Below are 27340 nucleotides of genomic sequence, written 5' to 3'. Positions count from 1 at the left end.
GGCGACATCATCGACCGGTGAGCTATGAAATGAAATGACTGCACGGGTAGATTCGAGAGCTCATGTGTTTGCTCGCAGAGGAGATGACACCATTAAGCTGTACTTGTGGATGGACAAGCTTCGCGAGCAGGCTCATGCCGTGGGCGGCACGGTCCTGTCGCACCTAGGTAACCATGAGTGGATGAACGTTATTGGTACGTGGGTCCCTGTTCATACACTATGCGAGGCTCACTGTCTGCGCACAGGTGACTGGAGGTGAGACGTCTTCATCATAGCACTAGGCGCACCCTGAAACTGCACAATAGATACGTCCGTCCCTCCGAAATCGATACCTTCGGCGGCGTCGCGGCGCGCCAGCGGATGCTCTCCACCGGTCGCATCGGCAAGTCTTGGGCAGCAAACTACACCGTAACCTCCCGCCTACCTCTGCACCCCTCCCTCGGGCCGCCCAACACCGACTACGTCTCCTCCACGTCCACCAACGTCCTCTCGCACGCCGCCCTGTCCTTCGTGCACGGCGGTCTCTCGCCGACCTACCACGACCTCACCCCGTTCCCGTCGCGCATTAACGAACTGGGCGCGGGTCTCCTCCGGAAGATCCACTCGCACCCGCCTCCGCCACCCTCGCCGCCGCATCCGTATACAGGCCTTCCCCCGGATGCAACGCACGCGGAGAGAGAGCTGTATGGCGGCGATGGGCCACTGTGGTATCGCGGATGGGCACTGGACTCGGAGCACAAGGTGTGCAGCCTGGTGGATGACGTCCTGAGAAGGACGGGCACACGGAGAATGGTCATGGGCCATACGCCGGATTTTGAGGTAAGCTGTATTCCATGCAAGGCGTACGGACAAGAACTGAGGTACGCGCGTAGCATATCACCTCGAGATGTGGCGGAAAGATTATCATCATCGACACTGGTAAGTTGCCCATTGTGTGTACTGATCGACAGCACTGATATCGACCTGCTGCCCAGGTATCTCACATGCGTATGGCGGCGTGCTCTCCGCGCTCTCTATCGAGTATACGCTCACTCCGCTATCCCACTCGGATTCGACCTCGCCCTCTGATACTCGATGGCATGAGCGCGAAGTAGTCACGGCGTTGTATCCCGGCCGACGTGAGGTCCTCGCTAACGACGAGCGGGAAATCCGAGGTGCCATCCATGCACCGTGAACCGATCCCGGTCTTTTGGTGTTACGAGGCTCTAGGTGTGTCCGCTTTGTATCGCATTTCGAGTAACTTATTATGTTGTTGGACTATGGATTGTTGATGTTGTCCCTCTGAATTATTGGCACCATGATAGAACATCGCGTGGTTCGTTGTGACGTACCAATGTCATGAACTGCATACAACGCGTCTGTCAGAAATCTGGGGTCGCCGCATTGCAGCCAAGTGAGCCGGAGCACGAAGTACCACGTTGAGGAGGCGGCTTGTATCTAGCCTAACTCTGTCGTACTGAAGTCTTCCAGGCTAAAACTGACCTAATCAAGTGCAAGAGATCCGTAGCGCAAGTTGACTGTGAATGCACTGAATCGAGGAGACTCAAGAATCCTACCGAGGCTACGCCAGTGGAGTACTCGGGCCGCCGGCCGCTCACCATCATCCATATCCGGTACCAGTACTTACTACTTCTGCACTTCTGCGCTTATTATCGAACCACCACCACCACTGCGAGCTCGAGTCTTGTACTTTCGTCCCATGTCTTCGCTGCAGCAACTCCCCGCAATCAACGCCGATTGGCTTCCACTTTCAATTATGCCGAAAACAAACTTACCAGTGTGCTTACCACAGGCCCTGCTCGACGAACTCAAACTTCAAGTCGATCCACCCTTCTACTCCGAGCGGTCGGCAATTTTCGGGCACGATGAGCAAGATGCCAGGGTGTTCCCTATGCGTCACTTGATACTACGACACTACGTCCTCGCACTAGAGGATCCGTATTCGACAATTGACGAATCATGGGCTGGTCACAACAACACCGATTGGTCCCTCCCGCAGATCATGCCCAATGGGAGTGGGAGTACATACCTCCACCTCGCCGTGCGGATCTGTGACGTGCCGTTCGTATACGAATGCATACGTCTTGGGGCCGACGTCAACCGTAGGGACGTCAAGGGGCAGACACCGCTGTCGTGCGCCATGCAAGAGTTGCTTGGTTTCTCACAAGAAGTGGCCGGGCGACAGCGCCTCGGTCGGACCGAGGACGAAAGCCTCGTCATATCCTCTATTTCTCGGTTGCGACACATGGTGAAGATTCTAGTCGAGCAGCACGCCGATGTCAATCTCGTCCCTTACAAGGAGCCGTGTCGCGTTCCCTTCCACCTTGCTTGGGCAAATCTAGACTTAGAACTACTTGATCTGTTTGCTCTCCACGGGACCGCTCCTGGACTTATTCGCGCCTGCTCCGAAAAAATGAGTCCCCTGATTGAGACGTTGGATACTTCGGCAGTCGATCCCGCGAGAGCATCAGCTTGCAAAGAGCTGGTAGCGCGTTTGGCATCGAGGACGGAACCACCGGCGCGACCACCGCGTAAATGCCCATGCTTCTCGGGAAAACCACTCTCCGAATGTCACGGATCGGGCGACCACCCATATCCTCCTACGTTCGCATGCATTTGCAGGTCGACGAAGACATATGCGAACTGCTGCAAGCTCAGAAGTGTCGAACTGGTGGAGAGATGGGACGAGGAACGGGGGCGTATGAAAGTCACCCAGCGCATGATGGAAGCCGACGGGCATACAGCAAAGTACATCTCGTTTGTCACTATGAACACGGCGATGTCCGCGAAATGGCCAGACACGGGAAAGAAGAAGTCCTCAGAGCTCGTGCTCATGGCCGTCGAGCATAACGACACCGAAAGCGTCGAGAAAGCTGACCCAGCTTTCCGGTGTGCGGTGATCCAGTTTGAATTTTTGCCTATGTCAGTGCTCCATGCCGAAAAATCCATATCTGTCTGACAGGTTAGACATCTTTAGGCCGGAGGGGGAATGGCATCCGAGGGCTGCAGGCAAGTACTACAGCTCCGGTTGGAATGATCGTGTCGACGATTACATCGCATCCGGCCAAGACACTCGGAGTGTACTCACGATCGAACGGGCGGCCAAGCTGGATCCCCTTTTCCAACCCCTCTGGAAGAGATGTGAAGCGTCCGGGTGTACGACGGTAGAGCGTCCGGGGCTCAAGATGAAACGCTGCCACGGTTGTCAGAGGGTTCGTAGATTTCGTGGATGTGTGGTTCTACGTTTGCTCATCTGGTAGCATAGATATATTACTGCGGGGCGCCGTGCCAGAAAGCACATTGGCGGGCGCACAAGGATGCATGCAAGAGAGGAGACCATCCGCTGCAGATGTTGCGATCGCAGAGGATCTACTCAACTACTCTCAATGAGGTCATCAAACCTGCGCAAGAACGGTTGCTGCAGGGCTCGGAGTACGTCCATGCACGTCGTTTCCTCGCACGTTTGTAATTCTGAACATTTGCGCGACGGGCGTAGATCGACGAATTCTGCAGAGTCTGATGGACCTGCTTTGTGACGTTGCGCCGACTGTAGTGAGTTCACTTTGCATGCTGAGGTAGCATTAAACTTTGGTCTCACGTCTCTATAGCTGCTAGTGTTGTACGAAGGATTCGGAGTCGTGCTGGCAGCCGTTGAATCCATCATCAATCATCGACTTGGGGGGATCAGTAAGATTTGCGCAGCCAGTGGCAATCGTCACGGTACGCAGTGCAGCTCAAGGACTCGCGTTGTACAGCACCAAGGACCGTATGCAATCTCATGTAGTAGCCATCATGATGAGTTTGGTCAGACTTGCAGAGGTTAAGTTACGCCTCTGGCCCGGGTGCGTTAATACCATGTTGATATGCGCGATTATCTCTGTCAGTGTGACTGGGAGATTGCGTTCGACTGAAAACAGGCCCCGGTGTGTCCGCTTTCTATCACGTTTCGAGTAACTTACTATGTGTTGTTGTACTAATAGATTGTTGGTATATAGTATTGTCCCTTCGGATTATTGGCACCATCATATCGCCATCATAGAGCACGGTCGGGAGTATGCTCAGTGATTAAGTTTATGCGTATGTTACAGATCGAGGCGTATCACGAGTGAGATACAGTAGTAACGTTAACAGAGCAGAGATCCAATAGTAAGTACATGTCAAGGGTCGGCACTGATCATGAGTATATAAGTCAAACAACCTCCATAGTCCGTGTCGTCTCCTGATGCTTCAGGTTCATGGTCTTTGCAGCGGACGTCCCCGAACATGCCACGGATTCTCAAAGCTCGTGTTCGTTGGCCAGATCGGGTTGTTACTGACACACAGATCACTATGCCCGGGCTCCCCGTTCACCTGCACGACCAGCTTACCCGCCTTAGACCGCGCCATCGTGAACTCCAGCAACACTACGTCCAGCATTGAGAAGATGAGCGCCTCGAGCGTCGGGCAGTACGCGCAGAACAGCCGCGGCAGGATGTCCCACGCTGTCTCGAAGCAGTTCTCCTCAAAGTGCCTGTACAGCTCCTGCCCCGTCGTCGCAGGATAGCCTGCCTCCGCGTACGGCAGGTCGAACGTTGTGCTGCACTGCAGCGGCCGCAGGTCGAAGTTCCACATGAAGTGTCGCAGGCAAGGGAACGCTGCGAGCCGCGCCGCGTATTCCCACGTCGCGTCGGGCCACCGACTCGGCCTGCTCGCCCTCTGCGGCGTGTTCTGCCGGTGGATAAGCGTCAACGCGCTGAGGTTCGGGAACGCCTCCGCGAGGTGCGTGAAAAGGTCCGCCTCGACGTACGAGATGCCCTCGAGGGCGAGCGTCCGGAGCGGTGCGCCCTCCAGCGCGCCGATAAGCTGGAAGACTTCATCCCTCTGCAGGCCGTACTTGAGCTCGAGTCGGAGGTGCGTGATCCGCAGGCCGTGCTCTGCGGTGACGGCGGCCTCGCGGATCCAGTTGAACAGCAAAAAGACATCCTCATTGTCGATGTGGCTGAAGTTGACCCGCTCCACGACGCGGAAAGGGTTGCACTGTCTGCGGAAGTCGTCGATCGGAAGCGTGCAGGGCCACCTTGGGAGGCCCGTGACAGTGAGCGAGCGGACGTTGGGGACCAGCCCGATCATCTCGAGCATCTCTGCGCCTGGGACATTCTGCGGGAATAAAATCAGGTTCACTACGGTCGAGAGGGTGGGGGGCATCTCCCATGGCGCGACCTGGTAGACAGGGCAGTTATGTATGCTGAGTGTCTGTAGCCCGCGCAACGACGCTATCGCATGGATCATGTTCTGCGTGATAACGATCTTCTCGATATTGAACTCGCGCAGGTTCGTCACGGCGGACAAGGTAGCCTCGATCTGCTTCCATATCGGCGAGAAGAATGTACTATGCGCCTCGCGTCGGGCATTGAAGCCCGCCGCGGACGCCAAGTTAGGCGTCCAGAGGCTCTGGATGACCAGGTGCTCGACGCGCTTGAGGATGTCATCGCGCGCGAGGAGGAAGCCGAAATCTGCGAGGAGGTTCGTGCGCATTCGTGCACTGAGATGAGTCAGATAGCGCCTGTCCATATCTGAGAATTCCTCCAACGCCTTCTCGAGATAGGTCGGGTCTACATGTAGCACCAGGCGCCGTGTCTGTAGAATGGTTCCAATCAGGGAAGTGATATGAGCTACAGAACGAACATACTTGGTATATGTAGGGCAACGACAGGTCGTTGAGGGCGTGGCAAGTGGCACCGAGCGCGCGCGCATCGTCGATGTGAGCAAGCTCAAAGATGTAGAGCAGCAGTTCCGGAGGGAGGTCTGTCAGAAATAGCTTCTGAATCACAGCTTTGGGACAGCCGGGATACAAGGCGTCCATCATCTCTGGTTACAAGGCGTGGATTAGCATGCACACGTCCCTGTACAGCACGGAATGGAGAGCATTCACCAGGTATTGCGAGGATTTCCGGGAGGTCGACGTAGCCTAGCTTGTACTTGTGCTTGAAGTCGTTAAGGGCGGAGGGCGACGAGACGATGAGCAGTAACGCTTCGCAGCTGCCATCCAGCACCGTCGGCGGGCGCGTGAGTATATATGTGCGTAGAGACGCCAAGTCCACCATAAATCGGTCAAACCGTCTCTTTAGCGAGTACCAACGCCTCTCGCTCCGCCCCGCAAGGTCCAACTTGCCCTACGCATCGGGACAGGATGGCTGACCGTCAGCACAAACGGTATACGCGTAAGGAAGCGAGACACATACCTCGTAGAACCCAGCGACGCTAGTCCACAGCCGACGGATACGCCACATCCCCCGGATGTCGCCGCTGCTGTCTAACGGGATGCCTTGTTCCTTCGCATCTGTTGTGCGGAACACATACTCGCGCCGTATAGCGAACTCTTCCCGCTCATAGGTCCTGATCCACACCGGCGGTCGCTGCGCTGTATCCGGTCCCAACCCGGACGGGATCACGAGTCGCACGAGGTCAGCACGCGTCCGGCCGCGTTTGCACAAAGGAGCACCCACTCACGAAGCTCAAATGCGTTTCGCGCAAATTCTGCCTCCTCCTCTTGCAGTAGCCGTTCGTCATCCGAGTCCATGTGGCGTAAATTGTGATTGGTACTGGTTTCACCCCGAGTTCAGCAGACACAGAGATGGCGGCAAGGATCAAGTCGTGTGGCTTGAACGAGAGCGCAATTGTGGCGCAAGCGCTCAATTATTCAATCGTACGCGTCACGGTCACGTTGGTCGCGTCTGTTGGCTCTTGCCCTTAAGTTGTCGTGCAGAACATCAAAAAGTCTTCGTCATGAGACATTATTCAAGGAGTATATAATACATCATATGGGAGCAGGCTATGGGTATCAAGTCTTATGAAGCACACTGAGGACCCCTAGATGCGTTGGGAGTTATGACTTGCCCGTTAATTGCACAAGCTTCGCCTGTCGTTCGCGCTACAGTCACAAATTGGTCAAGTTCGGTACGTACACGAAAATGCAACGGGGAACAACTTACATCGTCTGCAGCCTTCTGCGCCCGCAACCAGTCAACCTCCTTACTCTTCTCTTGCATCATTTCCGTGACTTCCTGTGCGTGCTCGCGCGCGGCGTCTCTGCCATCCTCCACCGCTGCCAGCTCGGCCTGCGCTTTCTCATACCGTGCCCGAGCGGCGAGGTACTCCAGCTCCTCTTTGTGGAATGTGCGCAGCGCCTTCGCGTGGCTGGCGACCGCGCGACTCTCCTCCTTCAATGCGGTCTTCTGCATCTTCTGAATATCCGCGAGCTCGCGGATGGCCTGCTCGATGGCTTTCGCCTCCGACTTCGCTTCGGACTTCAGCACTTTCGAGAGGCGCTTGCCCTCCTTAGCTGTACTCCAGTACTGGTGAGTAGTGTTCCTGAGTGCTGACGAAAAGGTCTGTACCTGAAGCTTTCTCGATCTTAGACTTCTGCTTCGGAGTCAGTTCTGCCTCCGCGCTCTTCGCCCTTGCCACGAATGACTGTGTATCGTCTAGTTGGGGTGTTGCTTCAGGGCCGATTGTCCCTGCGCCTCCCGCAAAACTGCCCCCGCTCAGGCTTACGCGTCGGCGGCGGTCCGAGAAGCGTGAGGCGGGCGTGCTGCGAACGCTTTCGTGGTCATAGCCATCACGATCGCGCCGACTAGTGGACGTGCGGAGTGAGCGCATAGAGGTCGCGCGTCGAGCTCGGTTGTCGGCTCCTGGATCAGCGTAGGTGTCGTCATCGGTTTCGCTGCCAGGCTGACCGTCCTTCCAGACGACGGGGACAGGCTTGAGACTTCTACGCGACGCGCGGGAGGCAGATCGCTCTGGTGGGCGGGCGGCCGTGTTGGGCGAGGACGAGCCGTAGCCTGAATCAGACGGCGGGCTGCCCGCACGTCTGTGGGAGCCTTCGGGAATAGCAGACAAGGTGGTCGCGGCCGGCTTCTTGCCGTCGAGCTCCTGTTGCTCGTCCTCGAGGTTCTCGTGGTAGCGGTTCACGACTGGGTCAGGAGCGATCGCGACAGACGGCTGGGGGTCAGTGCCCTGATGCGCGCCATTGGTGTCCGCAACCTGCGTAGGCTCGTCGTGGGCTTTGTCGTCGTTATTGCGAGAGAAAAAGTGCATGATGGGTGCGTCGAAGTATACGCTCTGTTCGCTGGATGGGGTGGGTGCGGGGATGTCTGGAGTGGCGGACATGGTGGGTGGAGAGTTTATATGCTGGCGGAGGGGCGGATGCGGATGGGCTATATACACGGTGGGGCGTCGGCCTAGTGGGTGACACCCTGACGCGCCTGGGACCTGGGGGCCCTCCCGATCAGGTGGCGCGCCCCGCCCTCCGTCCGGCTTACCTTTTCGGGCGATGACGTCGCGCCTCACAGCCGCCGCGCGTACATCCACGCGTCGGGCCAGCTCATAGTACGCAAGCAGCTGTTACTTACATGAGATTGCGTTCGGTCCTGGGTCGTCTACAATGCGCCCTCTTGGGCTGCACATACACGGTGCTCGTACAGGTCATACCGTTTCTGCAAAATCCGCCGTCAATGATCTTTAGCTCACCCGACTCCTTCGTACAACAATGGCAGCTTTACGTCCATGAGCTAGGTATCATCTCCAATGCATATTAAACTCACGCAGTTAGCGCGGCCTCAAATAGCAGGTTCCTCGGAGTCTGCAGGCTTTGTTGGTCTACAGCCGTCAGATGTGAAAATGTTCAGAATTAGTACAAACTTGCGAGGATACATGCACGTACTCTGAGCCCTGCAGTAACCGTTCTTGCGCAGGTTTGATGATCTCGTTGAGAATAGTTGAGTAGATCCTCTGCGATCGCAACATCTGGAGTGGGTGGTCTTGTCTCTTGCATGCATCCTTGTGCTCCTTCCAATGTGCTTTCTGGCACGGCGCGCCGCAGTAATATATCTATACTGCCAGATGAACAAACATGGGATCGTACAATGACGAGGATCACGAACCTTTTGACACCCATGGCAGCGCTTCATCTTGAGCCCTGGACGCTCTATCGTCTTACATCCGGATGCCTCACATCTCTTCCATAGGGGCTGCCAAAACGCATCCAGCTTGGCAGCCCGTTCGATCTGGGAGACACTCCGAGTGTCTTGGCCGGATGCAATGTACTGGTCGACGTAAAGATTCCAGCCAAGGCTGAGTTTCTTGCCCAGGGATTTTGAGCCCAGCCAGTCTCCCTCAGGCCTGAAGATGTTTCATCTGTCAGACGAATACGGATTCTTCGGCATGGAGCACTGACATAGGCAGATAGTTCAATTCAGTCACCACATACCGGAAAGCCGGGTCAGCTTTCTCTTCATTTTGGGTGTCGTTATACTCGACGGCCATCTCAACGAGCTCTGACGGAGTCTTCTTTCCCGTATCCGGCCATACGGTGTTCCTTGCCGTGCCCACAGAGGTAAAGGAGATGTAGGTCGTCGTATTCCCTTCCATCTTGCGCTGGGTGACAGCCATGCACCCCCGTTCTTGGTCCCATCTCTCGACCAATTCGGCTCTGCGTTTGCAGCAGTTTTCATATGTCTTCGTCGACCTGCAGATGCACGCAAATGTGGGAGGATATGGGTGGTCACCCGATCCGTGACATTCGGCGAGTGGCTTTCCCGACAAACAAGGGCATTTACGTGGTGGTCGCGTTATTGGTTCCATTCTCGATGGTAAAGTAGCAGCGAAACGCGCCGCCAGCTCCCTGCAAGCTGATACTCCGGCGGGATTGATTTCCCAAGTATCCAACTGTGGATCCGGGGCTTCCGAGAGGAATTCGAAGTAGTCAGAAGGGACTCCGTAGAGCCCAAACAGCTCGAGTAGTTCTACTTCGAGGGTCACCCAAGCGAGGCTGACAACGTGGTAGAGCAGATCCCCGTGAGGCGGAACTTTGATATCGGCGTGCTGCTCGACTAGAATCTTCGCTATGTGTCGCAACCGCGCGATGGTGGATATGGCGAGGCTTTCGTCCTCGGTGCCCTTGTGGCGCAGCTGTCGCTCTGCCAATTCGAGTGAGAACCCAAACAACTCGTGCATGGCGCAGTACAGCGGTGTCTGCCCCTTGACGTCCCTACGGTTGACGTCGGCCCCAAGACGGATGCATTCGTATACGAACGGCACGTCATCGAGCCTGACGGCGAAGTGGAGGTATGTGCTCCCGCTCCCATCGGGCATGATCTGCGGGAGGGACCAATCGTTGTCGTTATGGCCGGCCCATGATTCGTCGATTGTCGTATCCGCGTCTCCTAGTGCGAGTACGTAGTGTCGTAGTATCAAGTGACGCATAGGGAACACTCTGGCATCCTTTTCGTCGCGCCCGAAGATGATCGACTGCTCAGAGTAAAAGTCTGGATCGACCTGAAGTTTGAGTTCGTCGAGCAGAGCCTGTGGCAAGCATACTGGTAAGTTTGTTTTCGGCAAAAGTGAAAGAGGAAGCCAATCAGTGTCAATCCCGGACAACCGCTGCCCCGAAGACATTGGAGGACAGAGATATTGGACGACTCAAGCTCGCAGTGGTGGCGGTTCGATAACAAGTGCAGAAGGACGGAAGTTGTAGTAGTAGTACTGGTACCGGATATGGATGACGGTGAGCGGCCGGCGGCCCTCGGAGGAGGAGGAGGAGGGTATTCCATTTAGTCACGACATCTAGACGCCTCGGCGTTTTCGATGTGTGACAGCGCTCACTAGGTACATAGTGTTCCACTGGCATCGCCTTGGCAGAATGACTGAGTCTCCTCGATCCAGTACCTTCACAACTTACGCTACGGATCTCTTGTGCAACGTTGGGTCAGCTTCAGCCAGAAAGACTTCGGTACGACTGTCGGGGTGTCCGTAAAGTCCGGGCTCGCAGCTTGCCAACTTTGGATCGCCGGAAGACGGTGATCCGACTCGCCGATCGCACCGGCGATCGAGTCGACGCTGATGCATACTGTATCGGGCCGGGATCTCGGCCGGACATGGTACTCGGTCAGTCGAGTGCCGTAGGCTCAATTCCCAGTCTTACAACAAATTATGCATACCAGTCGACTCTCAGAATCCTCCTCTACCTCCTGGTATAGTTTTCTTGTGATCAACTTTGAGATCGAGCCCACGGTGGTCGACTGACCGAGTACCCTGTCCGGCCGAGATCCCGGCCCGATACAGTATCCCGTTTGGATCTCGTCCACCCGGAACCGGCGCTTAGTGAAGTATTCAACCCGGTACGTGTGGCGCGAAACGCCCGGCCCTAAGGTTGCCCTCCTCGAGTCCTCCGCGCCTACTCGCTGATTCTCAGGCTCCTCGGCCTGCGCAAGCTGTCTACGTTTTCTTCGGCCCCTGCTTCCGGCGCTTGACCCTTAAAGAGCTTGTACTGGAGGCAGCTCAACTTGCAGCGCTTGACCCTTGCATTAGCTTCGTCTCCCGCCTTGACGCAGCCTACGTTGCGGCATTTGACATCGGCCGGCCCAATGGAGGCAGCTACACTTGCAGCGCTTGACCCTGGAACCAACTGACGCGAGCGACGTTAGCAAGGAGCAACGGAGTGAACAGCCATGATTACATACTGATAAGCAAGCGAGCTGAGACCGAGAGGTGGCCTCGAGCAACGTCTTGAGCAGCGGAGTTGCAGCGCTTGACGACCCGGTCTTGAATCAGAAGACTTGACTATGTAGAGAATTAGTATTTGAGCGACGACGACGAAGGAAGACCTCCTCACCACTCACAGAATCACATAGGCTTGCGTTGATGACAACAATCAGCTGAGCGTATACTAGACGGGACATATGGCGCAGGCGAACATGCAGGACACAGACGAGCAAGTGAGAAGAAACAATACAGAACAGGCTCAGCGACACGCTCTTAAATGGACGATCTTGCGGCTGACTGGTGGCTGGGAGTGGCGGAGGTTGACAACGATTGTGGCGGTGAACATCGAACAGAACTTGCGGCTGACGAACGAAGGCAACGCCAGGAAACGTCAGGATACGGTCCTTGACCGAGGAGTATAACATACCTTGACGAGTGGCGTTGGTGGCGTACACCTCCGGGGCCCGCAGCCTGAGTGGCTCACTACACGGCGAGGTCAGTAAGCGGGGACTGATATCCGGTAGCAGCTACGAGTACAAGACACAGGTACGCCCCGATGACATGACATGGGAGGGGGGGGATCAGAGGAAAGGGAGATGATGGGACGAGAAGAAAGACGAACTGGGCGGAAGTCGCGGATAGCTGCTTCCTTTATACGCGCGGGCGGGAGTGGCACACTTCTTGCACACGGCCCAAATCCGGGCATGGTCCACGGAAGCTCTGTTACACCGTCCTATCGATGTGCTCCGGCCAATCAATCACTTGCAGATCGCCTCATGGGACTTTGTGGGTCCACACCGCGTCCAAATGCGGAACAATGGACGACTGGAAATGGCAACTGCTTGGCACGCGCCGATCCGGCGCGTGAACAAAGCAGATCACACAATACCTAGACAAAAAAGAGCTTCGCAACGTCTGATGCGCAGTGTTATGGCTGCAGGCAGTGGGGACGGAGGGACGGATAAGATGAGGAGGATGCGGGCGGGCCGCTGGCAAGTGTGGCGCCCGAACGCGTCGATCTTGATCTGCGGAAGCGCACGGTCCGGCGTTACGCGCTCACGACTGCTCAAGCGCTCAAGCGCTCACGCGCACGCGTGAGGCGGCCTGGCGGCGGGCAACATCCTCACAGTCTGTTTCGCTCGACTCAGAGTGAAAGCACGTCTGCCAGTCGCAACTTTGGCAGCCTCCAGCTACGTGACTTCGCTGCCAGAGACTATGCCCCTTTGAATCGGACTTGCGTCTGAAGCATGCTGTCGCGTGCACGGCCCGGGCTGGTACGGCATGCCATGCCATGCGGTGTAGCCAAAGTCAAGACAGGGCCATGTCTACTACAGCTCTGATCTACATGTTTTGGCTGAAAAACAGTATACTCCCTCAGTGACTTCACTGCTGCATCGACCACCCGACGAATCTGCCAATTGCCTTGGGCAATATCTTCTCGCTCTCGAGCTGGTCGAAAACCTTCTCAAAGCTCTCCCACGTATCGTGGTACCCCGTCCACCCCGCAGCTCTCGCCTTGCTCATGCTGACTATCACGTCGAAGTTGCGACCCAACACGAAGCCCGAGAACATCCACGTCGCCTTTTCGAATGCGTCCTTCTCAAGGCCCTCCCGCTCAGCGAGGCGTTCCCAGGCCGCCTGCACCTCCGGCTTCTGGCTCCACTTCGCGAGGTCGATCGTCTGCTCGATGTGCGACTGCGCTGTCTTGCCCTGTAGTCCTAGGGCCTTCGCCAAGAACGAGATCGGCGGGTTGTCCGCCATGGGCACATCCGACGCGTCCGGTGCAGGGCGCGAGAACTGGTCGCCGGGGACCGTCATCCCGTAGCGCGCAGCGAGCTTCGGCCACATATTCGACCAGCTCTCGACATCGCCGTTCACGACGTTAAACGCCTGGTTCTTCGCGCCGGGCGCGGTCGCAGCCCACACGCAGAACTCGGCGTGTAGCCGGCTGTACGTTAAGGAGTCGAACTTCTCGTAGAACGTCGCCCCGCCGGGGAAGGGCAGCTCGCCTGTGCCGAGTTCGCGGTGCACCGCGGCGTAGAGCCCGATCGACGCGGCAAGGTTCATGAAGTTACCTTTAGCGAAGCCGATGACTTCGTTTGGGTAGGTGACGACCCATTCGATGCCATGCTTTGCACTGAAGGCGTGCAGGCTGCGCTGTTGGCGATAGTAGAAGTTGGGTGGGTAGGGCGGCTCGGGGAGCCAAGGATCAGACTCGACCATGGGGTTCTTGGGGCGACCGAGGTGGACGCCATACTGCTTGCATCCGGTGACCAAGACGATACGCTTGATATGCGAGACGGCATTGTTGATCTCGAGGGCTTTGAAGAGGTTCTCCAGCATATCACCTATACAGGTTGAGCCTCGTTCAACGTGACTCAGATGTTGGCAGCTCACCGTTGACTTTGGTATTGTCCTCCTCCGAACCCTTGAGTAGATATGCAGCGAAGAAGATATAGTCAGCCGACACATCCTTCAGCTCCTTTGCCACCTCCTGCACATCCGCCGTGAGGTCGATGAAGTTATGGACAATGTTAGATGGGTATACGTCCTTCTTCGAACGCGAAAGCGCATGGACCGTAGTCCATTCTTGCGGATGACGTCCAAGCTCGTAGACAATCTCGCGACCGAGGATACCTGGACCAGCATGAATGACAAGTTGAGCTTTCGAAGGCTCACATGAGACTCACCAGTTGCGCCAGTGACAATTGCAGTCGGCATAGTGAGAGGTTTGCTGATTGTAAGGTCTGCAGTACGCACAAAGATGGGTATCGCAGAGATCCGATGTGAACGACCTTAAAGTTATAAGCTCAGACGAAGCGGAGATGTGTATTCAGCAAGAAGCAGCGATGTTACAGCTGCATGTCGTCATAAGCTCGCCGCCTCCGAGACGGCATCCAAGACAGATGCGTTCTGACATTGACAACCTCGAGCGCGCATTTCGTTCGCTAGCATAGATATAAAAATCTATCGATACAGTTGACGTTTACAGCGATTTCTCAAATGCAATCAGCTCCTCCAGCTTCGTAGTGCTCGTCGGCGTCACGACCGCCGCACTGAGAGGCCCCCGCACGATCGTCTCTCCATACCCGAAGTGTTTCGAGACCACCGCCTTGATACCCCCAATGCTGCCCAGCTTGCCCAACTCCCAATCAGCGTGGCCCAGCAGAGCCTGGATCTTCTCTGCCTCCTGAATCTTCCCGGCCTTGTACAACCGGTACACCTCCATGTGCGCCTTCGGCGCTACGTTGGGGAGCGCGCCGATGAGGCCTGCACTGCCAGACACGAGCCCTTGCAGGAAGACATCGGAGACGCCGGGGAAGGTAGCGAACTTGGTGATAGGGACAGTCGAAGTGAGCCGGTGGAGCTTGCCGACGGTCCCGCAGGATAGTTTGGTACCGACAATGTTTGGGTGCTGGGCGAGCTCTCCGATGATGTCGGAATCCAGGTTCAGTCCAGCGGTGACGACCGGGAAATTGTACACCATCGTCGGGATAGGTGAGGCATCTGCAACCTGTGGAGAGTATTCAGTGTGAGGGAGACTGGGAGTTCAACGAGAGCACAGACATCTCTATGAAATTTCAGGATGTTCGCCGGTGTCATCTGGGTTGGCCATACAGAGGGTGTGAGGACAAGGCAGAAGGCAGCCCCCGCTTCCGCGGCGTCCTTGCAGAGCTTCTTCGTCTCGCGGGTCGATTGCGCACCGGTTCCCGCAATGATCACCACTTGTTGAAAGTCATTGTCATCGAGGGTCTTCCGCGTGATACGGATTGCCTCCTTCCGCTCGTCGTGCGACAAGTGCTGTGCCTCGCCGTTGCTGCCCTGGACGAGGATGCCTGTCACACCGCCCTGGCATCCCATGCGCTTGTCAGTTCGTGGCCATGAGCTCAGTCATCGCATGGCTGACCTTCGCCAGCCGGAGAACGTGTGCCTGAATAGCGGGTACATCGAAATCCTCGTTCTCGTCAAAATAGAGAACAGCGGGAACGTACACGCCCGAAGGGGGAGGAGTGCTGTTAGGTGCCATGACGGGGTTGGTGTGCTATCTCGGATACGCCGTTGAGGCATTTCTGGCAGCCTCAGCTTATTATATAGGTATCGCATCTCGATTTTCATCGTGATAGAGAGTGTACGGAGGCTCACAGGTCCGCCGGCTTGCCGGCCCTTCCGCTGAGCACTCACTTGCGCTGAGCGATGTATCGTCTCATGATCACCCTTACTCCAGGAGTAAGTCCGAGCGTGTCTTTCGGAAGCCACTACCCTGCAATCTTCCCATGTATGACGGACCCAGTGAGTGGAAGAAGACCCATGCCGTGGTGTGCAAATGAAGGACTCAGTCAACGTCTGACTCAGCACTAGTTGCCAAAAGAAGGAGCAGATCCCGGCGTCGGGCTTAGTCAGCAGCGTGCAGAGTACGCGCATCGTCGCGGCAACACGCCCATCCACTTTCATTCGTTTGCGCACATCCCGTCTCCCTCCTCGCCGCCAGGAAGCTCGCATGCTGGCTCTCCTGCTACGTCCGCGACAACATTGACATCTCGCCCGGCTGTAGCCTGTGACACGGTCCAATGTACGCTGCCGTGCGCCGTCGCGTCTCCGCGTTCTCGCTGAAGAAGACCGTCGCCTATGGCTTGAAGACACCCTCTCGGAGACAGCTTGAGGCCTCCCGGCCTGCGCACAGACAGTTCACGACCTTCTTGACGTCCAACCACCTCCGTTCACGACCTCGTTATGCCCCGTCTCCAGCTGCGCTGCGCCATATGCATGTCCGCGCGCTCTCGTACTCGTCTATCCCTAGATTCGTGCTCCGGGCCTTCCGCGTCCCGATTGCCACTGCTACAGTAGGTGCGGGTGGCGTCACGTACGCCAACTACAAGTTCGAAGGTGCGTGTACTGCTCGTCTTGGTGCATACGGAGACCGAGTGATCTGGTTCCGCTGACAGAGTTCCGGAAGAAGTCTTCGGACTGGATCTCGAGTGTGCAGGATACAGCGACGGACCTGATTGATTCTGCATCCGACGCTGTCAAGTCGGCAAAGTCCCTGATCCCAGAAGTGAAGCTGCCCGAGTTCGAGACACCACAATTTTTGAAGGACCTATTCTCTGGAGAAGGTGCAGGCGGCGAGGGCAGTGGTAACGGTGGCAGGTCCGGAAGCTCAGGGAAGAAGCAGCCAGATGGGGATGACGCCACGGCGCTGGCTGCCATGTTGGCTGCTACAACACTTTCCGCTTCGGACTCGAAAGCGAACGGCAAGGATGATGGGACATCCGCAGACGCACGGCAGAACGGTCTCATGCACCTCACAAAGAAACTCATTGAAATCAGGAGTATGTTAATCAGCATCGACCAGAGTGACGCACTCAAGCTACCGAGCATCGTTGTAATCGGCAGCCAAAGCTCAGGCAAGAGCTCGGTCCTTGAGGCAATTGTCGGGCACGAGTTCCTTCCTAAGTACGTACGGCCACGCCAATCATTCGAAATAATGCTAACACTCTCGCAGAGGAACCAACATGGTTACTCGCCGTCCGATCGAACTGACCCTCATTCACACGCCTGGCGCTGCGGAGGAGTACGGGGAATTCCCTGCTCTCGGACTTGGCAAGATCACGGACTTCTCCAACATTCAGAGGACGTTGACTGACCTCAACCTTGCCGTGCCCGCCTCGGAAGCCGTCTCAAACGACCCCATTGACCTGCGGATATACAGTCCGCGTGTTCCAGACTTGACGCTGATCGACCTCCCCGGTTACGTCCAGATCGCGTCGATGGACCAGCCTGAATCGCTGAAGGAGAAGATTGCGGGCCTCTGCGAGCGGTACATCCGTGAACCGAACATCATCCTGGCGGTCTGCGCGGCGGACGTTGACCTGGCCAACTCGCCCGCGCTACGTGCAAGCAGGAAAGTCGACCCACTCGGCCTGCGTACCATTGGAGTCGTGACGAAGATGGACCTTGTTCCACCAACACAAGGTGCTGAGATCCTCGCAGGCAACCGCTACCCTCTCCATCTCGGTTACGTCGGCGTCGTCTGCAAACCGTCAGGCAAGAAGCCGCGCAACGAGTCGAGCGCGCTCGTCGCGAGACAAGCTGAAAGCGACTACTTCGGTGCACATCGCGAGCAGTTCGGCAACAAGTCGAGCCTCATGGTTGGCACGGACACGCTACGGCGCCGGCTCATGGAGGTGCTCGAGTCGAGCATGGCGTCGTCGCTACACGGCATCACGAACGCGGTGCAACTCGAGATGGAGGAGGCGCAGTATCAGTTCAAGGTGCAGTACAACGACCGCCGCATCACCGCCGAATCATACGTTGCGGAAACGATGGACGCGCTCAAGGCGCGCTTCCGCGAGTTTACTGGACAGTTCCGCAAGCCGCACGTCCGCACGAAGCTCAAGGCGATGCTCGACGAAAAGGTGCTCAACGTCCTCGAACAGCTCTACTGGTCAGACAAGCGGACGCCTGAGCTCACCGCGATCGCGGCGGACCCGAAGGTGAAACCAGAGAACGTGGAGCCGTACTGGCGGTACAAACTCGAGGCCGCCTCATCGCTGCTCACCAAGTCAGGCGTCGGACGCGACGCGACTCTCCTTGTCGCAGATGGCCTCCGTGCGCTCATCGACTCCATCGCGGCGGGCGAACCGTTCACGTACCACCCGCGCGCGGCGGAGCGGCTCATTCAGTTCTCGCACATGCTCCTGCGCGACCGCATCGGGATCACGGCGGACCAGGTGGAGAACTGCATCAAGCCGTACAAGTACGAGGTCGAGGTCGAGGCGCGCGAGTGGGAGCTCGGGCGCACGCAGGCGGTGGAGCTGTTCGAGAGCGAGATGCGGATGTGCGAGGACAAGCTGAAGGATATCAGGAAGCGCGTGGGCGGCAGCCGTCGCTTGACAAGCCTGATGACGTACGTGAAGGGGATAGAGGAGAAGGAGAGCGAGAGGAGGCGGAAGCGGTTAAGCGGGGTAGAGGAGGGTGACGCACCGGATCTCAATGGAGACGACTACCGTTACCCGCAGGGACAAGTCCTCGATGGTGAGTCCACCTGTATGCGCTGACCCATGTAAGGTGCTGACGCGCTGATAGGCCGACATGCTATTCTTTGCTCTGACAGGCTGAGCATCCTCAAGCTCCGGCTTGCGGCGCTCAAGTCGAAGCGATGCAAGGGCGGCCCGGAGAACGACGTCTTCTGCCCAGAGATCTTCCTCAACGCTGTAGCAGACAAGCTGGCTTACACGTCAGCTATGTTCATCAACATCGAGCTCCTCGATCATTTCTTCTACCAGGTATGTTGCGGTTGGCATGTCCCTCTCACCATACGCTGAGCGGATCCTTGTAGTTCCCCCGCGAAATCGACTCGCGCCTCCTCTACGACCTCGATCGCCGAGAAATTGTCGAGTTCGCTCGGGAGAATCCCGCCGTAAGGCAGCATCTTGATCTCCAGGAGCGCAAAGACAAACTCGAGGAGGTAAGTCCGCGCTTGCGTGCCCAGATCTCGGACAGTACTCATTCGCTGCCATAGGTCATGAAACAGCTGAACAGCTTGGCCACCCTACGGCCAGATGTCCAGCCCACCCCACGTCGAGCACGCGGCCTGTTTGGCAGTATGTTCGACTAGATAATCTTGCGCCTTCGCTCATATTCTCGGATTTGGATACCAGTACTTACTGTAATCACGACTGGGTTCGTCGCGTATGCTATCTCCAGCTCAAGCTCAATCATATCATACATTAGTGTTCCTTCCGGATAAAAAACAACATGGATATACAACGGATAGATAGGACAGGAGAGGCGTCTACAACTTGGCCTTTGTCTTGGCCGCCTGTATAGAGGGAGGGTAAGTCACTGGGCATAAGGTTGGGGAGGCGGGGCTTGCCTTCAGCACTCCGTCCAATTTCGTGGCGAACATCATGTTGCCCTTCGTCTTGAGCTTGCCCGTCATGAAAGCCTTCTGTCCGTCGAGCTGTAGAGCCCAATCCGTGAGCAGTCGTCCTGACAGCACATGCGAGACGGGACGCACCTTGCCGTCAGCTAGTTGCTGGAACGTCTCGTCGGACATGATGAGGGTCACGTTCGGCTTCGTCTTCGCCGCGCCCTTGTACACCGATCCTGTCGACTTCATGTCGATGGTCCAGACGCCCTCCTTGCCCTCCGCGTTCTTCACGCGCAGCTCGAAGATGCCGTTCGTCTGTGGGTCGCGTGCGGTCAGCTCTAGGTGCAGCAGCGCGACGTGCGACGAGGACGCACCTTCTTGATCTGTGCCTTCTTCTCCTCGTCATTGTAGCCGTTGAAGACGGTCGCGAGCGCTGCGAGTGTCTCGGACGACTGGTTCCTCGTGAATCCTACTGGTACCGCGTTCGTGTGGACACTATCCTACCTTGAAACCCAGTTCCTTGATGTCAGACATGGTGATTTACGTAGTTCACGATGAAAAGGGAGAGATGGGATAGTCGGAGAAGCGTCAGAGATGCTGGCAAGGAGGAGGGGGGAAGCTGGAGATGGGGAGATGCTTCCCCAGCTGAACTTATGATGCTGGGAGCTGAACAGCGCGCTCGGACTCACCGACTGGTCCGATGCATGTGATAAACGCGCTCATAGATGCAATCGGGCATCCTCACTGGTGCTCACTGAGACCAGCTCACACTTGATACGCCGGCGAGTGGTTTACGAGGAGTGCAACGACACCATGATGTATTGTGTCAAGCAATCTCTAGCTGCGGTAGCGCCGCTAGACACATTCAGAAATGCGTAGGTCGAGTACGTATAATCCTTTCCGATGGACAATATCATGCGCCAGTCCCATAAGGACTGAGTCTGTCGTCCGTGCGATGAGACGTAAGCATACGCCTGCTGTACGTCTTCATCGTACTATGTCAATGTAGCCGCATTGACACGAGCACGATTGACGCGGCAGCCGTGGCCCCATCGCCTGCTGTCGAAGAACGCCCCAATTGAAGGACGGGCGATACACCTGATAAGCATAATTATACACAGAGCCGCAGTCTATGTAGGACACACTTACCTTGAAGACACCTCGAGCTGAAGCTGTGTCATGATCAGTGCCGCCGGACAGGACGTTCGCCAGAGCGTCGGTCTATCATTGACTCTCCGGCCATCGTCCTGACCGCCCTTGGTGAAGTATCTCGTCCAATTTTCCCGCCACCTCCTTCTTCAACGTGTCCTTCTCTGCTTGAACATCCCGCATTTCCGCATCCCTACGATTTGCGATTTGCGACTCGTCGGACAGTAATAGCAGCAGCTTCATGGAGTGGATGATGGACAGCAGAGAATGTGCTGCCCGGATCTAAGAGCTCTGGGATTCAGCAAAAGATACAAACCAACTACATGCTAACTCACCATTGACTCTGCTCGGCATTCAGCCTGGTAGGACTCTTGCGCTATTCTGAACTTGTCCTTGTCTCCGATCTGTTCCAACTAAGCACAAGTCCCGGGGCAACAAGGCATCCCACTCACCGAAGCCAGCCCGACAAGGTCGACCATTCCGTCCACCAGTGTGTCGACCTCAACGTCGACTTTCTTGTTCCACTCCTCCTCTATGGCATCCAGGTACTCGTTCGAGTTCTGGTCGACGAGCGGCTGAATCGGGCGCTGGAGGAGGTTGGCTGTGGGCAGCGCAGAGGGACGAGAAACATCGCTTTGTGGTATAGCGTCCGCCATGGTGGAGGTTCAGTATCAGCCACAGTGGCTGGACGGTGGTGGTCAGTGCGTTCGAAGCGGGCCGAGAATCCCAACGCGTCTGTGGCGTGGACTCGGGCCACTCGCGCGGTCGACCGTGTTTGACTTGTCAACGCCCGTGTACGCGCCTCGCACTCGTACTCTTGCGACTTTATTGCTTGATAGTGTCCGCTGCTGTCTGTTATCTGGGCGTACATTCCAGGCCCTGCATATCCACCGCTGAAAGCTTTTCATTCTGCAATGCGCCTCCAAACTCTGGTCCCCTCGCCTCCCCAGACCCTGCTCGACGCGTTGGCGCAGGTCGGAATCCGCACAGACACGGATCTGCTCTTCTCAGCGACCCCTGTCGACATCTTCAGAAAGCTTCCATCCGGTACTCTGAGTCTACATGATTTTCACTCATTCGTCGCGCAAGTAACGCGACAAGCGGCGGCACCAGCCGTCTGCGGAGACGTGCTCTTCGAACAAGGGAAGAGAAGAGAAGAGAGCGATCTGTACAGTGAGCCCACTACGGGGGTGCGACAGCTTGACCAGCTGCTGGGCGGACTTGCACCTCCGCGCGTCATTGAGGTCTCGGGAGACAGAGGGTCCGGCAAGTCGGTATGTATGCTGTTGCAGCGAAACGTGCTACTGAGCCGACGTGTGGACACCGTCTACAGTCCTTTGCGCTCAGTCGTGTTGCGACATCTTTCTTCTGACCACAACCTCGGAGCGCTGTGGATCGATACCACAGGGGAGTTCTCTGCCGACCGTATACCTCCTCTTCTCGAGTCCTATGAGGGCTGTGTAAGATGCCAGTCTTCTCGGTCCACGCAACGAGTCCTAAGCTGTGGGTTATAGGCGGTGTCTACTACTCTAGAACGGCTACAAGTCGCGCTCGCCTTCGACATCGAGACAGCCCAAGACGTGTTAGAAATGATTCGGACGACCCTGAGCGTGAGTTGCACGCCCTCCGTACGCAGGGTACTGCTGAGACCATCCGACGTAGACACATCCCGACGCTCCGCCCGTCGTGCGCTGCGTAGTTGTAGACACTGTCACCGCACTACTCAGTCCCCTACTGAGCGCGGTTTCCTCCCAAGGTATCTCTGCGCACTGTGCTCCGTCGTAAGCTCACCTTCGTTTGGAATATAGGCCATGCCATCATGACCACATTCATGCGCCAGCTCCAAACCCTCGCCCAATCCTTCTCCCTGACCATCCTCGTGAGTCCATCTGGTTTCCCGGGCACCATCCGACCAATCACCTCCCTCCTCGCAGGTATCAACTCGTCTACACGGTGCACGCCTCGCAACCCCGACTCCGTCTTCGCCACAACCGACAGAAAGCCCGCGCTCGGGCCGTCATTCACTTTCCTGACAGATACGACGCTCTGGCTCGCAAGACACGACACCGCTGAAGACGGGAGTGCGACGCACGTCGCGGAAATCTTCCGATCAAGGATGGTAGTGCGTCTCTCCACAGTGGATGTGTCCTATTCAGTTGGGCTGACATCGATGTAGCCTTCTCGGTCATGGTGCACATTCAAGATTCGACGCGGTATACTGTCAGACACGTAGTGCAGGTGACGGAACCTACGAGCCAGGGCCACTATGCTCCTATCAACGGCGAGCGACTGTCCGCAGGTTGTACACCAGGTTGGTGCTCCTATGGACGACACCCGATGCTCAGGGCGATACGAGGGTGACCTTCGTCAGGCGTAACTTCAAAATCGAAGCCCGGTCGTGTCTTGTGGTCAGACCGACAACTGCAGTCATAACCCTGCTGTCTCGAAGCATAGCTAAGGCATAGCTCAGTCAAGAGCGTCCATGACACTAGATGTACAATACTCAAACACTGCACGCAATATGTATACTTACTATAGATCATCGAACCTGCACCCAATGCATTCATTAGTATAAGCCTTCTGCGAGAGACAGCCACACCACCTACCTATCCGGCATGATGACCGGCGCAAGCAGGCTCCACATGTACAGGACCATGCAGACCCAGCTCGACACGACGCGGACCCACATGGCGATCTCCGAGCGGCCGATGTAGACGTCGTCGTCGGGGCCGGGCTCGGTCTTGACCACGTTCCTGCGATGCAATTGATTAGCTCTGAGGAGATGCAGTACTGAAGGATAAGCGTACCAGTCTGTCAGCAGGACGGCGACATACATCGCGCCCATGGCGAAGATGATATGGAACCAAGAGTACTGCAGAGATAGTATCATCAGAGTAGGCATCGTGAGAAAAGCAGCGAAGGCGTACGTTGTATCGTGTGCCGGTGCGTTCGTCGTCTCGGGTCTCTCCGACAACCTCATCTTCGTCCTCTTCCTCGTCTTCATCGAGTGCAGAAGCGGGGATAGCACTAGAACGCTGGGTCAGCTGTCATGTGAACAAGCAGAAATATTATACCCACCCTGCCTCCACAGCTGCCAACAAGGCCTGATACCTAGGAGACTCCGTACGGCCCGGCTGAGTGTTCACGACGCCCATCTCCGCATGCCCGTCATCATTCGAGAGTTCGATGGCACCCTTCTTGTTGTTGCCAACCAGCGCACGGCTCTGCGTCGCCGCCCTGCTGGTTGAGTAGGCAATAGCCAGGAAGGTGAACAGGGCGCCGAGCACGACAGTGGTGTTCTTTGCTCCCTCGCCGACGCCGCCCTTCCTCAGCGGGTTGCACGTCTCATGCGTGTGGTTGCCGACGGCGGATGTGATGAGGTAGGTGCAGTACGCAGCAACCATGCTCGCCTGCGCGAGGCCGCTGCGGGGGTTGTGCTCCTGCACGACCGGATGCACGCACACGATCGTGATGAGGATGCAGAGCGCGAGGTTGAACGAGATGAAGAACCGGTTGAGCGTGCAGCCGCTGTCCGCGAAGAACGCATAGAGCACGCTCGTCAGCGTGATAGCAGCGACGTACATACCCGCCGTGCTCCCGATCAGAACCCACTGCCACAGATTCGAGTTGGAGTTCTCCCAGTTTTCGAGGCAGGTCTCGGACCAGGAGTGCGCAAAGTCGACGAGGAGAACGAGGCCGAGGAGAATGAAGATAGTCGCGCCGATGAGGGCGACGTAGTTGCCCCAGAACATGAAGAAGCCGTTCGGGATGAAGAAGGACGCGACCACGAGGACAAGCCAGAGGAAGACTTTCGGGCCCCACCAGCCGTTCTGAATGGACGCACGCTTGTCTTTGGTGTCCTTCACGCCGACAAGGGAGGCACCGAGGATGAAATGGAAGAGCGAAAGAGCGAAGCATATCCGGTGGACCTGCAATTCAACGCCATCGCTGAGTACGACCGCACCCACAGTCAAGGAGTGGACATTAAGCACGTACCGCCAGTACACCATAACATCGACCGCCGTCGCAGTCCATCTCCAAGTAGCCATGACTCCATCTCTCGATGGTTTGAATCGCGAGTGGTGTCTTCATGAGCCATGCGAACATTGAGTTCAGGCAAAAGATGATCTAGATCGTACAGGTGTCGTATCAGGCTCACAAGACTAGCAAGTCCACGGATATGTACATACCGCAAAACCAACCCGCGTTGCGATGGAGGAGTTACAATTACATGACTTGAAGAACATCGACGCTACACGTACGACGTTAGCTCTTGAACCGCATTCAAGGTATCCAACTCGACTAACCAGCCGTCGAAGTGAAACAGAAGGCGAGACCGCCTATACATGATGTAGCGACGGTCCCCAGGATACCCGTGAAGGGCAGGGATAACAAGAGGCCCATGATGTGAATGAGTGAGTGAGTGTAAGCTGCACAGTCGGCGCACAGGTCCGGTTATGGCGCAGCGGTCCATTACGTAAGCGTCTCGCCCTGTCCGAAACTAGCCGCGCCGAGCAGTTGCCATTTCGAGCCCATTATTCTGCATCCGGACGCGATGTGGACCCACAAAAGCCCATGAGGTGATCTACAAGCGATTGATTGGCCCGAGCGCATCGATATGGCGGAAAATCTCCTCTCCCGTGGACTGCCCCGGATTTGGGTCGTGTGCCACTCCCGCCCGCGCGTATATAGGAAGCAGCTATCCGCACCTTCCGCCCAGTCCGTCTCTCTTCTCATCCCATCATCTCCCTTTCCTCTGATCCCCCCTCCGTGTCATGTCATTCGGGGCCAATTCGGGGCGTGCCTTTGTCTTGTACTCGTAGCTGCTACGGGATATGAGGTCCCCGCTTACTGACCTCGCCGTGTAGTGAGCCACTCAGGCTGCGGGCCCCCGAATTGTACGCCACCAACACCACTCGTCAAGGTATGTTATACTCCTCGGTCAAGGACTTCATCCTGACGTTGCCTGGTGTTGCCTCACACTCGTCCGTCAGCCGCAAGTTCTGTCCGATGTTCGCCGCCACACTCGCTGCCAGCCTCCGCCACTCCCGGCCACCAGACAGCCTCAAGGTGGTCCACTTAAGAGCGTGTCGCTGGGCCTGTTCTCTATTGCTTCTTGTTCTCTCTTGCTTGTCTGTACTCTGCATGTTCGCCTGTGCCATATGTCCTGCCTAGTATACGCTGAGCTGATTGTTGGGATCACCGCAAGCCTATGTGATTCTGTGAGTGGTGAGCAGGTCTTCTTTCATCGTCGTCGCTCATATACCAATTCTCTACGTAGTCAAGTCTTCTGAGGCAAGACCGGGTCGTCAAGCGCTGCAACTCCGCTGCTTCAAGGCGTTGCTTGAGGCCACCTCTCGGTCTCAGCTCGTCTCCTTGTTGGTATGTGATCCGGCTGTTCACTCCGTTGCTCCTTGCTAACGTCGGTCGCGTCAGTTGGTTCAAAGGTCAAGCGCTGCAAGCATAGCTGCCTCCAGTGGGTTGTCCGATGTCAAACGCCGCAACATAGGCTGCGTCAAGGCGGGGGGTGAAGCTGATGCAAGGGTCAAGCGCTGCAAGTTGAGCTGCCTCCAGTACAAGCTCTTTAAGGGTCAAGCGCCGGAAGCAGGGGCTGCCTCAACGAGGCCATCGTGAAGCGCCGCAAGGTTGGCAGCCTCAAATTGTGGCGGGCGACGACGGCAAGGGTCAAGCGCTGCAAGCGGGGCTGCGTCAACATGAGTTTCAAGCGCCCCAAACGGGCTGATTCAAGTCGGGGCGGGGGATCGTCAAGCGCCGCAAGCGGGGCTGCCTCAAGACGGGCCGTCGTCAAGCGCTGCAAGTCTAGCTGCGTCAACTTCAACCTGAAGCCAAGGGTCAAGCGCCGCAAGGAGGGAGGCTGCCTCAAGAGCTGCAAGACGAGCTGCATCAACCCCAAGGTCCGTCAACAGTCAAGCGCCGGAAGCGAGGGCTGCGTCAAGGAGTGGGCCATCCGGGTCGTCAAGCGCTGCAAGTTGAGCTGCGTCAATAGCGACGTCAAGGGTCAATCGCCGGAAGCGGGGGCTGCGTCAACGGGGTCCCTGGCCATCGTCAAGCGCCGCAAGCGAGGCTGCAGCAAGAGCCTTCAAGAGGCCCTCGAGGGCGGGCGGACGCTTGCACTTGTGCGGCGACCGTCCGGGCGCGGACCTTTACGTGGTCCTCGGGATAAGTACCCTCGTGCCGCTTCATGCGCGCGAGGGGAAACCAACTCGCGCCGAACTCATTTAAGTATCCATTTGAATCGTCGCTGCAGAACGATGTTACGTCTTCCGGAGAGTATGACCACTGCTCGTTGTTATTGTCGTTTATACGCCCTCTCGGGTCCGCGCCGCTCCGTGTTGTGCAGTACAGTGTGAATGGGCGCGTACTACGCTTCGCATACCATCTTCTGTTCTTACCAGTCTTTCGCAGTCTCGCCGGCGGCGAGTCGCATACCCACCCATGAGCGGCCCTGTTCTCGTAGTCATGTACCTTTAGCTACTGTCAACAATACACCACACTCTTGCCTGTTGATTGAATCGTACGTGTAGCAGACAAAACGTTCCGCGAGGAAGACAACCACGCAACGCGTCCCGAGTGCAACCCAGTAGGCTGGGATAGATCTCAGGTGTCGACCTATGTCCCGTAGGAACTGCGAGTGCCCGTGGTCTACTGACATTGTACATTCACCGCGTATTCATACACACTGACGACCTGTCAGGCTTTTTCGTAGTCTCCGACATGTGCGGCGCAAGAAACGATGTCTCAGATGATCGAAGCGTGAAGTGGATGCATACGGCTCAAATG

General features: G+C 56.7%; 9 protein-coding genes across 9 annotated transcripts; 3 read left to right on the top strand and 6 right to left on the bottom strand.

Annotated features, from left to right (window-relative positions):
- Nucleotides 1–11257: 11257 nt before the first annotated feature.
- B0H18DRAFT_1054973 (uncharacterized protein) lies at nt 11258–12148 on the bottom strand (the record flags this gene model as incomplete). Its single annotated transcript, XM_048031037.1, has 5 exons — nt 12077–12148; nt 11948–12003; nt 11651–11882; nt 11542–11598; nt 11258–11433 (listed from the first exon to the last, which is right to left on the bottom strand). Coding segments are annotated over exons 3-5 (300 nt in total), but the record flags the coding sequence as incomplete, so codon positions are not given.
- A 749-nt stretch (nt 12149–12897) lies between these two features.
- B0H18DRAFT_1054970 (NAD dependent epimerase/dehydratase family protein) lies at nt 12898–14283 on the bottom strand. Its single transcript, XM_048031036.1, has 3 exons — nt 14211–14283; nt 13918–14157; nt 12898–13868 (listed from the first exon to the last, which is right to left on the bottom strand). Exons 1-3 carry the CDS (start codon nt 14239–14241, stop codon nt 12904–12906), a joined length of 1236 nt encoding a protein of 411 aa, XP_047885380.1. The 5' UTR covers nt 14242–14283; the 3' UTR covers nt 12898–12903.
- A 162-nt stretch (nt 14284–14445) lies between these two features.
- Nucleotides 14446–15856, bottom strand: B0H18DRAFT_1054965 (dihydrodipicolinate synthetase). Its single transcript, XM_048031035.1, has 3 exons — nt 15428–15856; nt 15088–15369; nt 14446–15034 (listed from the first exon to the last, which is right to left on the bottom strand). Exons 1-3 carry the CDS (start codon nt 15545–15547, stop codon nt 14507–14509), a joined length of 930 nt encoding a protein of 309 aa, XP_047885379.1. The 5' UTR covers nt 15548–15856; the 3' UTR covers nt 14446–14506.
- A 114-nt stretch (nt 15857–15970) lies between these two features.
- B0H18DRAFT_1054962 (P-loop containing nucleoside triphosphate hydrolase protein) lies at nt 15971–19249 on the top strand. The gene is made up of 6 exons (XM_048031034.1): nt 15971–16404; nt 16464–16971; nt 17021–18552; nt 18604–18803; nt 18857–18985; nt 19040–19249. The coding sequence occupies exons 1-6, from the start codon at nt 16089–16091 to the stop codon at nt 19133–19135; spliced, it is 2781 nt and encodes a 926-aa protein (XP_047885378.1). The 5' UTR covers nt 15971–16088; the 3' UTR covers nt 19136–19249.
- B0H18DRAFT_1054957 (sterol-binding-like protein) lies at nt 19250–20169 on the bottom strand. The gene is made up of 5 exons (XM_048031033.1): nt 19895–20169; nt 19765–19842; nt 19538–19705; nt 19394–19480; nt 19250–19339 (listed from the first exon to the last, which is right to left on the bottom strand). Exons 1-5 carry the CDS (start codon nt 19922–19924, stop codon nt 19313–19315), a joined length of 390 nt encoding a protein of 129 aa, XP_047885377.1. The 5' UTR covers nt 19925–20169; the 3' UTR covers nt 19250–19312.
- Nucleotides 20170–20260: 91 nt separating this feature from the next.
- B0H18DRAFT_1054954 (uncharacterized protein) lies at nt 20261–21244 on the bottom strand. The gene is made up of 4 exons (XM_048031032.1): nt 20992–21244; nt 20875–20943; nt 20540–20821; nt 20261–20488 (listed from the first exon to the last, which is right to left on the bottom strand). The coding sequence occupies exons 1-3, from the start codon at nt 21193–21195 to the stop codon at nt 20615–20617; spliced, it is 480 nt and encodes a 159-aa protein (XP_047885376.1). The 5' UTR covers nt 21196–21244; the 3' UTR covers nt 20261–20488; nt 20540–20614.
- Nucleotides 21245–21362: 118 nt separating this feature from the next.
- B0H18DRAFT_1217175 (uncharacterized protein) lies at nt 21363–22715 on the top strand (the record flags this gene model as incomplete). The annotated part of the gene is made up of 5 exons (XM_048036687.1): nt 21363–21809; nt 21873–21999; nt 22054–22149; nt 22202–22295; nt 22348–22715. Exons 1-5 carry the CDS (start codon nt 21454–21456, stop codon nt 22713–22715), a joined length of 1041 nt encoding a protein of 346 aa, XP_047885375.1. The 5' UTR covers nt 21363–21453.
- Nucleotides 22716–23141: 426 nt separating this feature from the next.
- On the bottom strand, nt 23142–24943 carry B0H18DRAFT_890398 (serine incorporator/TMS membrane protein; the record flags this gene model as incomplete). The annotated part of the gene is made up of 7 exons (XM_048041301.1): nt 23142–23292; nt 23347–23411; nt 23467–23566; nt 23618–24468; nt 24536–24667; nt 24730–24791; nt 24847–24943. The coding sequence occupies 7 exons, from the start codon at nt 24941–24943 to the stop codon at nt 23142–23144; spliced, it is 1458 nt and encodes a 485-aa protein (XP_047885374.1).
- Nucleotides 24944–25252: 309 nt separating this feature from the next.
- Nucleotides 25253–26209, top strand: B0H18DRAFT_1054946 (uncharacterized protein). Its single transcript, XM_048031031.1, has 4 exons — nt 25253–25463; nt 25534–25768; nt 25821–25921; nt 25976–26209. The coding sequence occupies exons 2-4, from the start codon at nt 25702–25704 to the stop codon at nt 26171–26173; spliced, it is 366 nt and encodes a 121-aa protein (XP_047885373.1). The 5' UTR covers nt 25253–25463; nt 25534–25701; the 3' UTR covers nt 26174–26209.
- Nucleotides 26210–27340: the final 1131 nt, after the last annotated feature.

Source organism: Fomitopsis serialis (genome assembly GCF_022376445.1).
Source record: "Fomitopsis serialis strain Sig1Antser10 chromosome Unknown B0H18scaffold_249, whole genome shotgun sequence".
Taxonomy (NCBI): Eukaryota; Fungi; Basidiomycota; class Agaricomycetes; order Polyporales; family Fomitopsidaceae; genus Fomitopsis; species Fomitopsis serialis.
This window is presented reverse-complemented; position numbering and strand designations above follow the sequence as displayed.

Excerpts from the sequence above, each read along its gene's own strand:
- B0H18DRAFT_1054970 (XM_048031036.1), bottom strand. The coding sequence starts at position 14,241 with ATGCCGACTGCAATTGTCACTGGCGCAACTG. Across the intron at positions 14,158-14,210 it reads AATTGTCACTGGCGCAACTG|GTATCCTCGGTCGCGAGATT; the intron begins GTGAGTCTCATG and ends ATGCTGGTCCAG. Across the intron at positions 13,869-13,917 it reads GGACAATACCAAAGTCAACG|GTGATATGCTGGAGAACCTC; the intron begins GTGAGCTGCCAA and ends CAACCTGTATAG.
- B0H18DRAFT_1054962 (XM_048031034.1), top strand. The coding sequence starts at position 16,089 with ATGTACGCTGCCGTGCGCCGTCGCGTCTCCGCGTTCTCGCTGAAGAAG. Across the intron at positions 16,972-17,020 it reads GGGCACGAGTTCCTTCCTAA|AGGAACCAACATGGTTACTC; the intron begins GTACGTACGGCC and ends ACACTCTCGCAG. Across the intron at positions 18,986-19,039 it reads GCAAAGACAAACTCGAGGAG|GTCATGAAACAGCTGAACAG; the intron begins GTAAGTCCGCGC and ends TCGCTGCCATAG.
- B0H18DRAFT_1054954 (XM_048031032.1), bottom strand. The coding sequence starts at position 21,195 with ATGGCGGACGCTATACCACAAAGCGATGTTTCTCGTCCCTCTGCGCTG. Across the intron at positions 20,944-20,991 it reads ACCTTGTCGGGCTGGCTTCG|ATCGGAGACAAGGACAAGTT; the intron begins GTGAGTGGGATG and ends TAGTTGGAACAG. Across the intron at positions 20,822-20,874 it reads AATGCCGAGCAGAGTCAATG|ATCCGGGCAGCACATTCTCT; the intron begins GTGAGTTAGCAT and ends CAGAGCTCTTAG.
- B0H18DRAFT_1054957 (XM_048031033.1), bottom strand. The coding sequence starts at position 19,924 with ATGTCTGACATCAAGGAACTGGGTTTCAAG. Across the intron at positions 19,481-19,537 it reads AGCAACTAGCTGACGGCAAG|CTCGACGGACAGAAGGCTTT; the intron begins GTGCGTCCCGTC and ends TGGGCTCTACAG. Across the intron at positions 19,340-19,393 it reads AATTGGACGGAGTGCTGAAG|GCGGCCAAGACAAAGGCCAA; the intron begins GCAAGCCCCGCC and ends CCCTCTATACAG.
- B0H18DRAFT_1054946 (XM_048031031.1), top strand. The coding sequence starts at position 25,702 with ATGTCCTGCCTAGTATACGCTGAGCTGATTGTTGGGATCACCGCAAGC. Across the intron at positions 25,769-25,820 it reads CCTATGTGATTCTGTGAGTG|TCAAGTCTTCTGAGGCAAGA; the intron begins GTGAGCAGGTCT and ends TTCTCTACGTAG. Across the intron at positions 25,922-25,975 it reads CTCAGCTCGTCTCCTTGTTG|TTGGTTCAAAGGTCAAGCGC; the intron begins GTATGTGATCCG and ends CGGTCGCGTCAG.
- B0H18DRAFT_1054965 (XM_048031035.1), bottom strand. The coding sequence starts at position 15,547 with ATGGCACCTAACAGCACTCCTCCCCCTTCGGGCGTGTACGTTCCCGCT. Across the intron at positions 15,370-15,427 it reads ACGTTCTCCGGCTGGCGAAG|GGCGGTGTGACAGGCATCCT; the intron begins GTCAGCCATGCG and ends ATGGGATGCCAG. Across the intron at positions 15,035-15,087 it reads TCCTGAAATTTCATAGAGAT|GTTGCAGATGCCTCACCTAT; the intron begins GTCTGTGCTCTC and ends TACTCTCCACAG.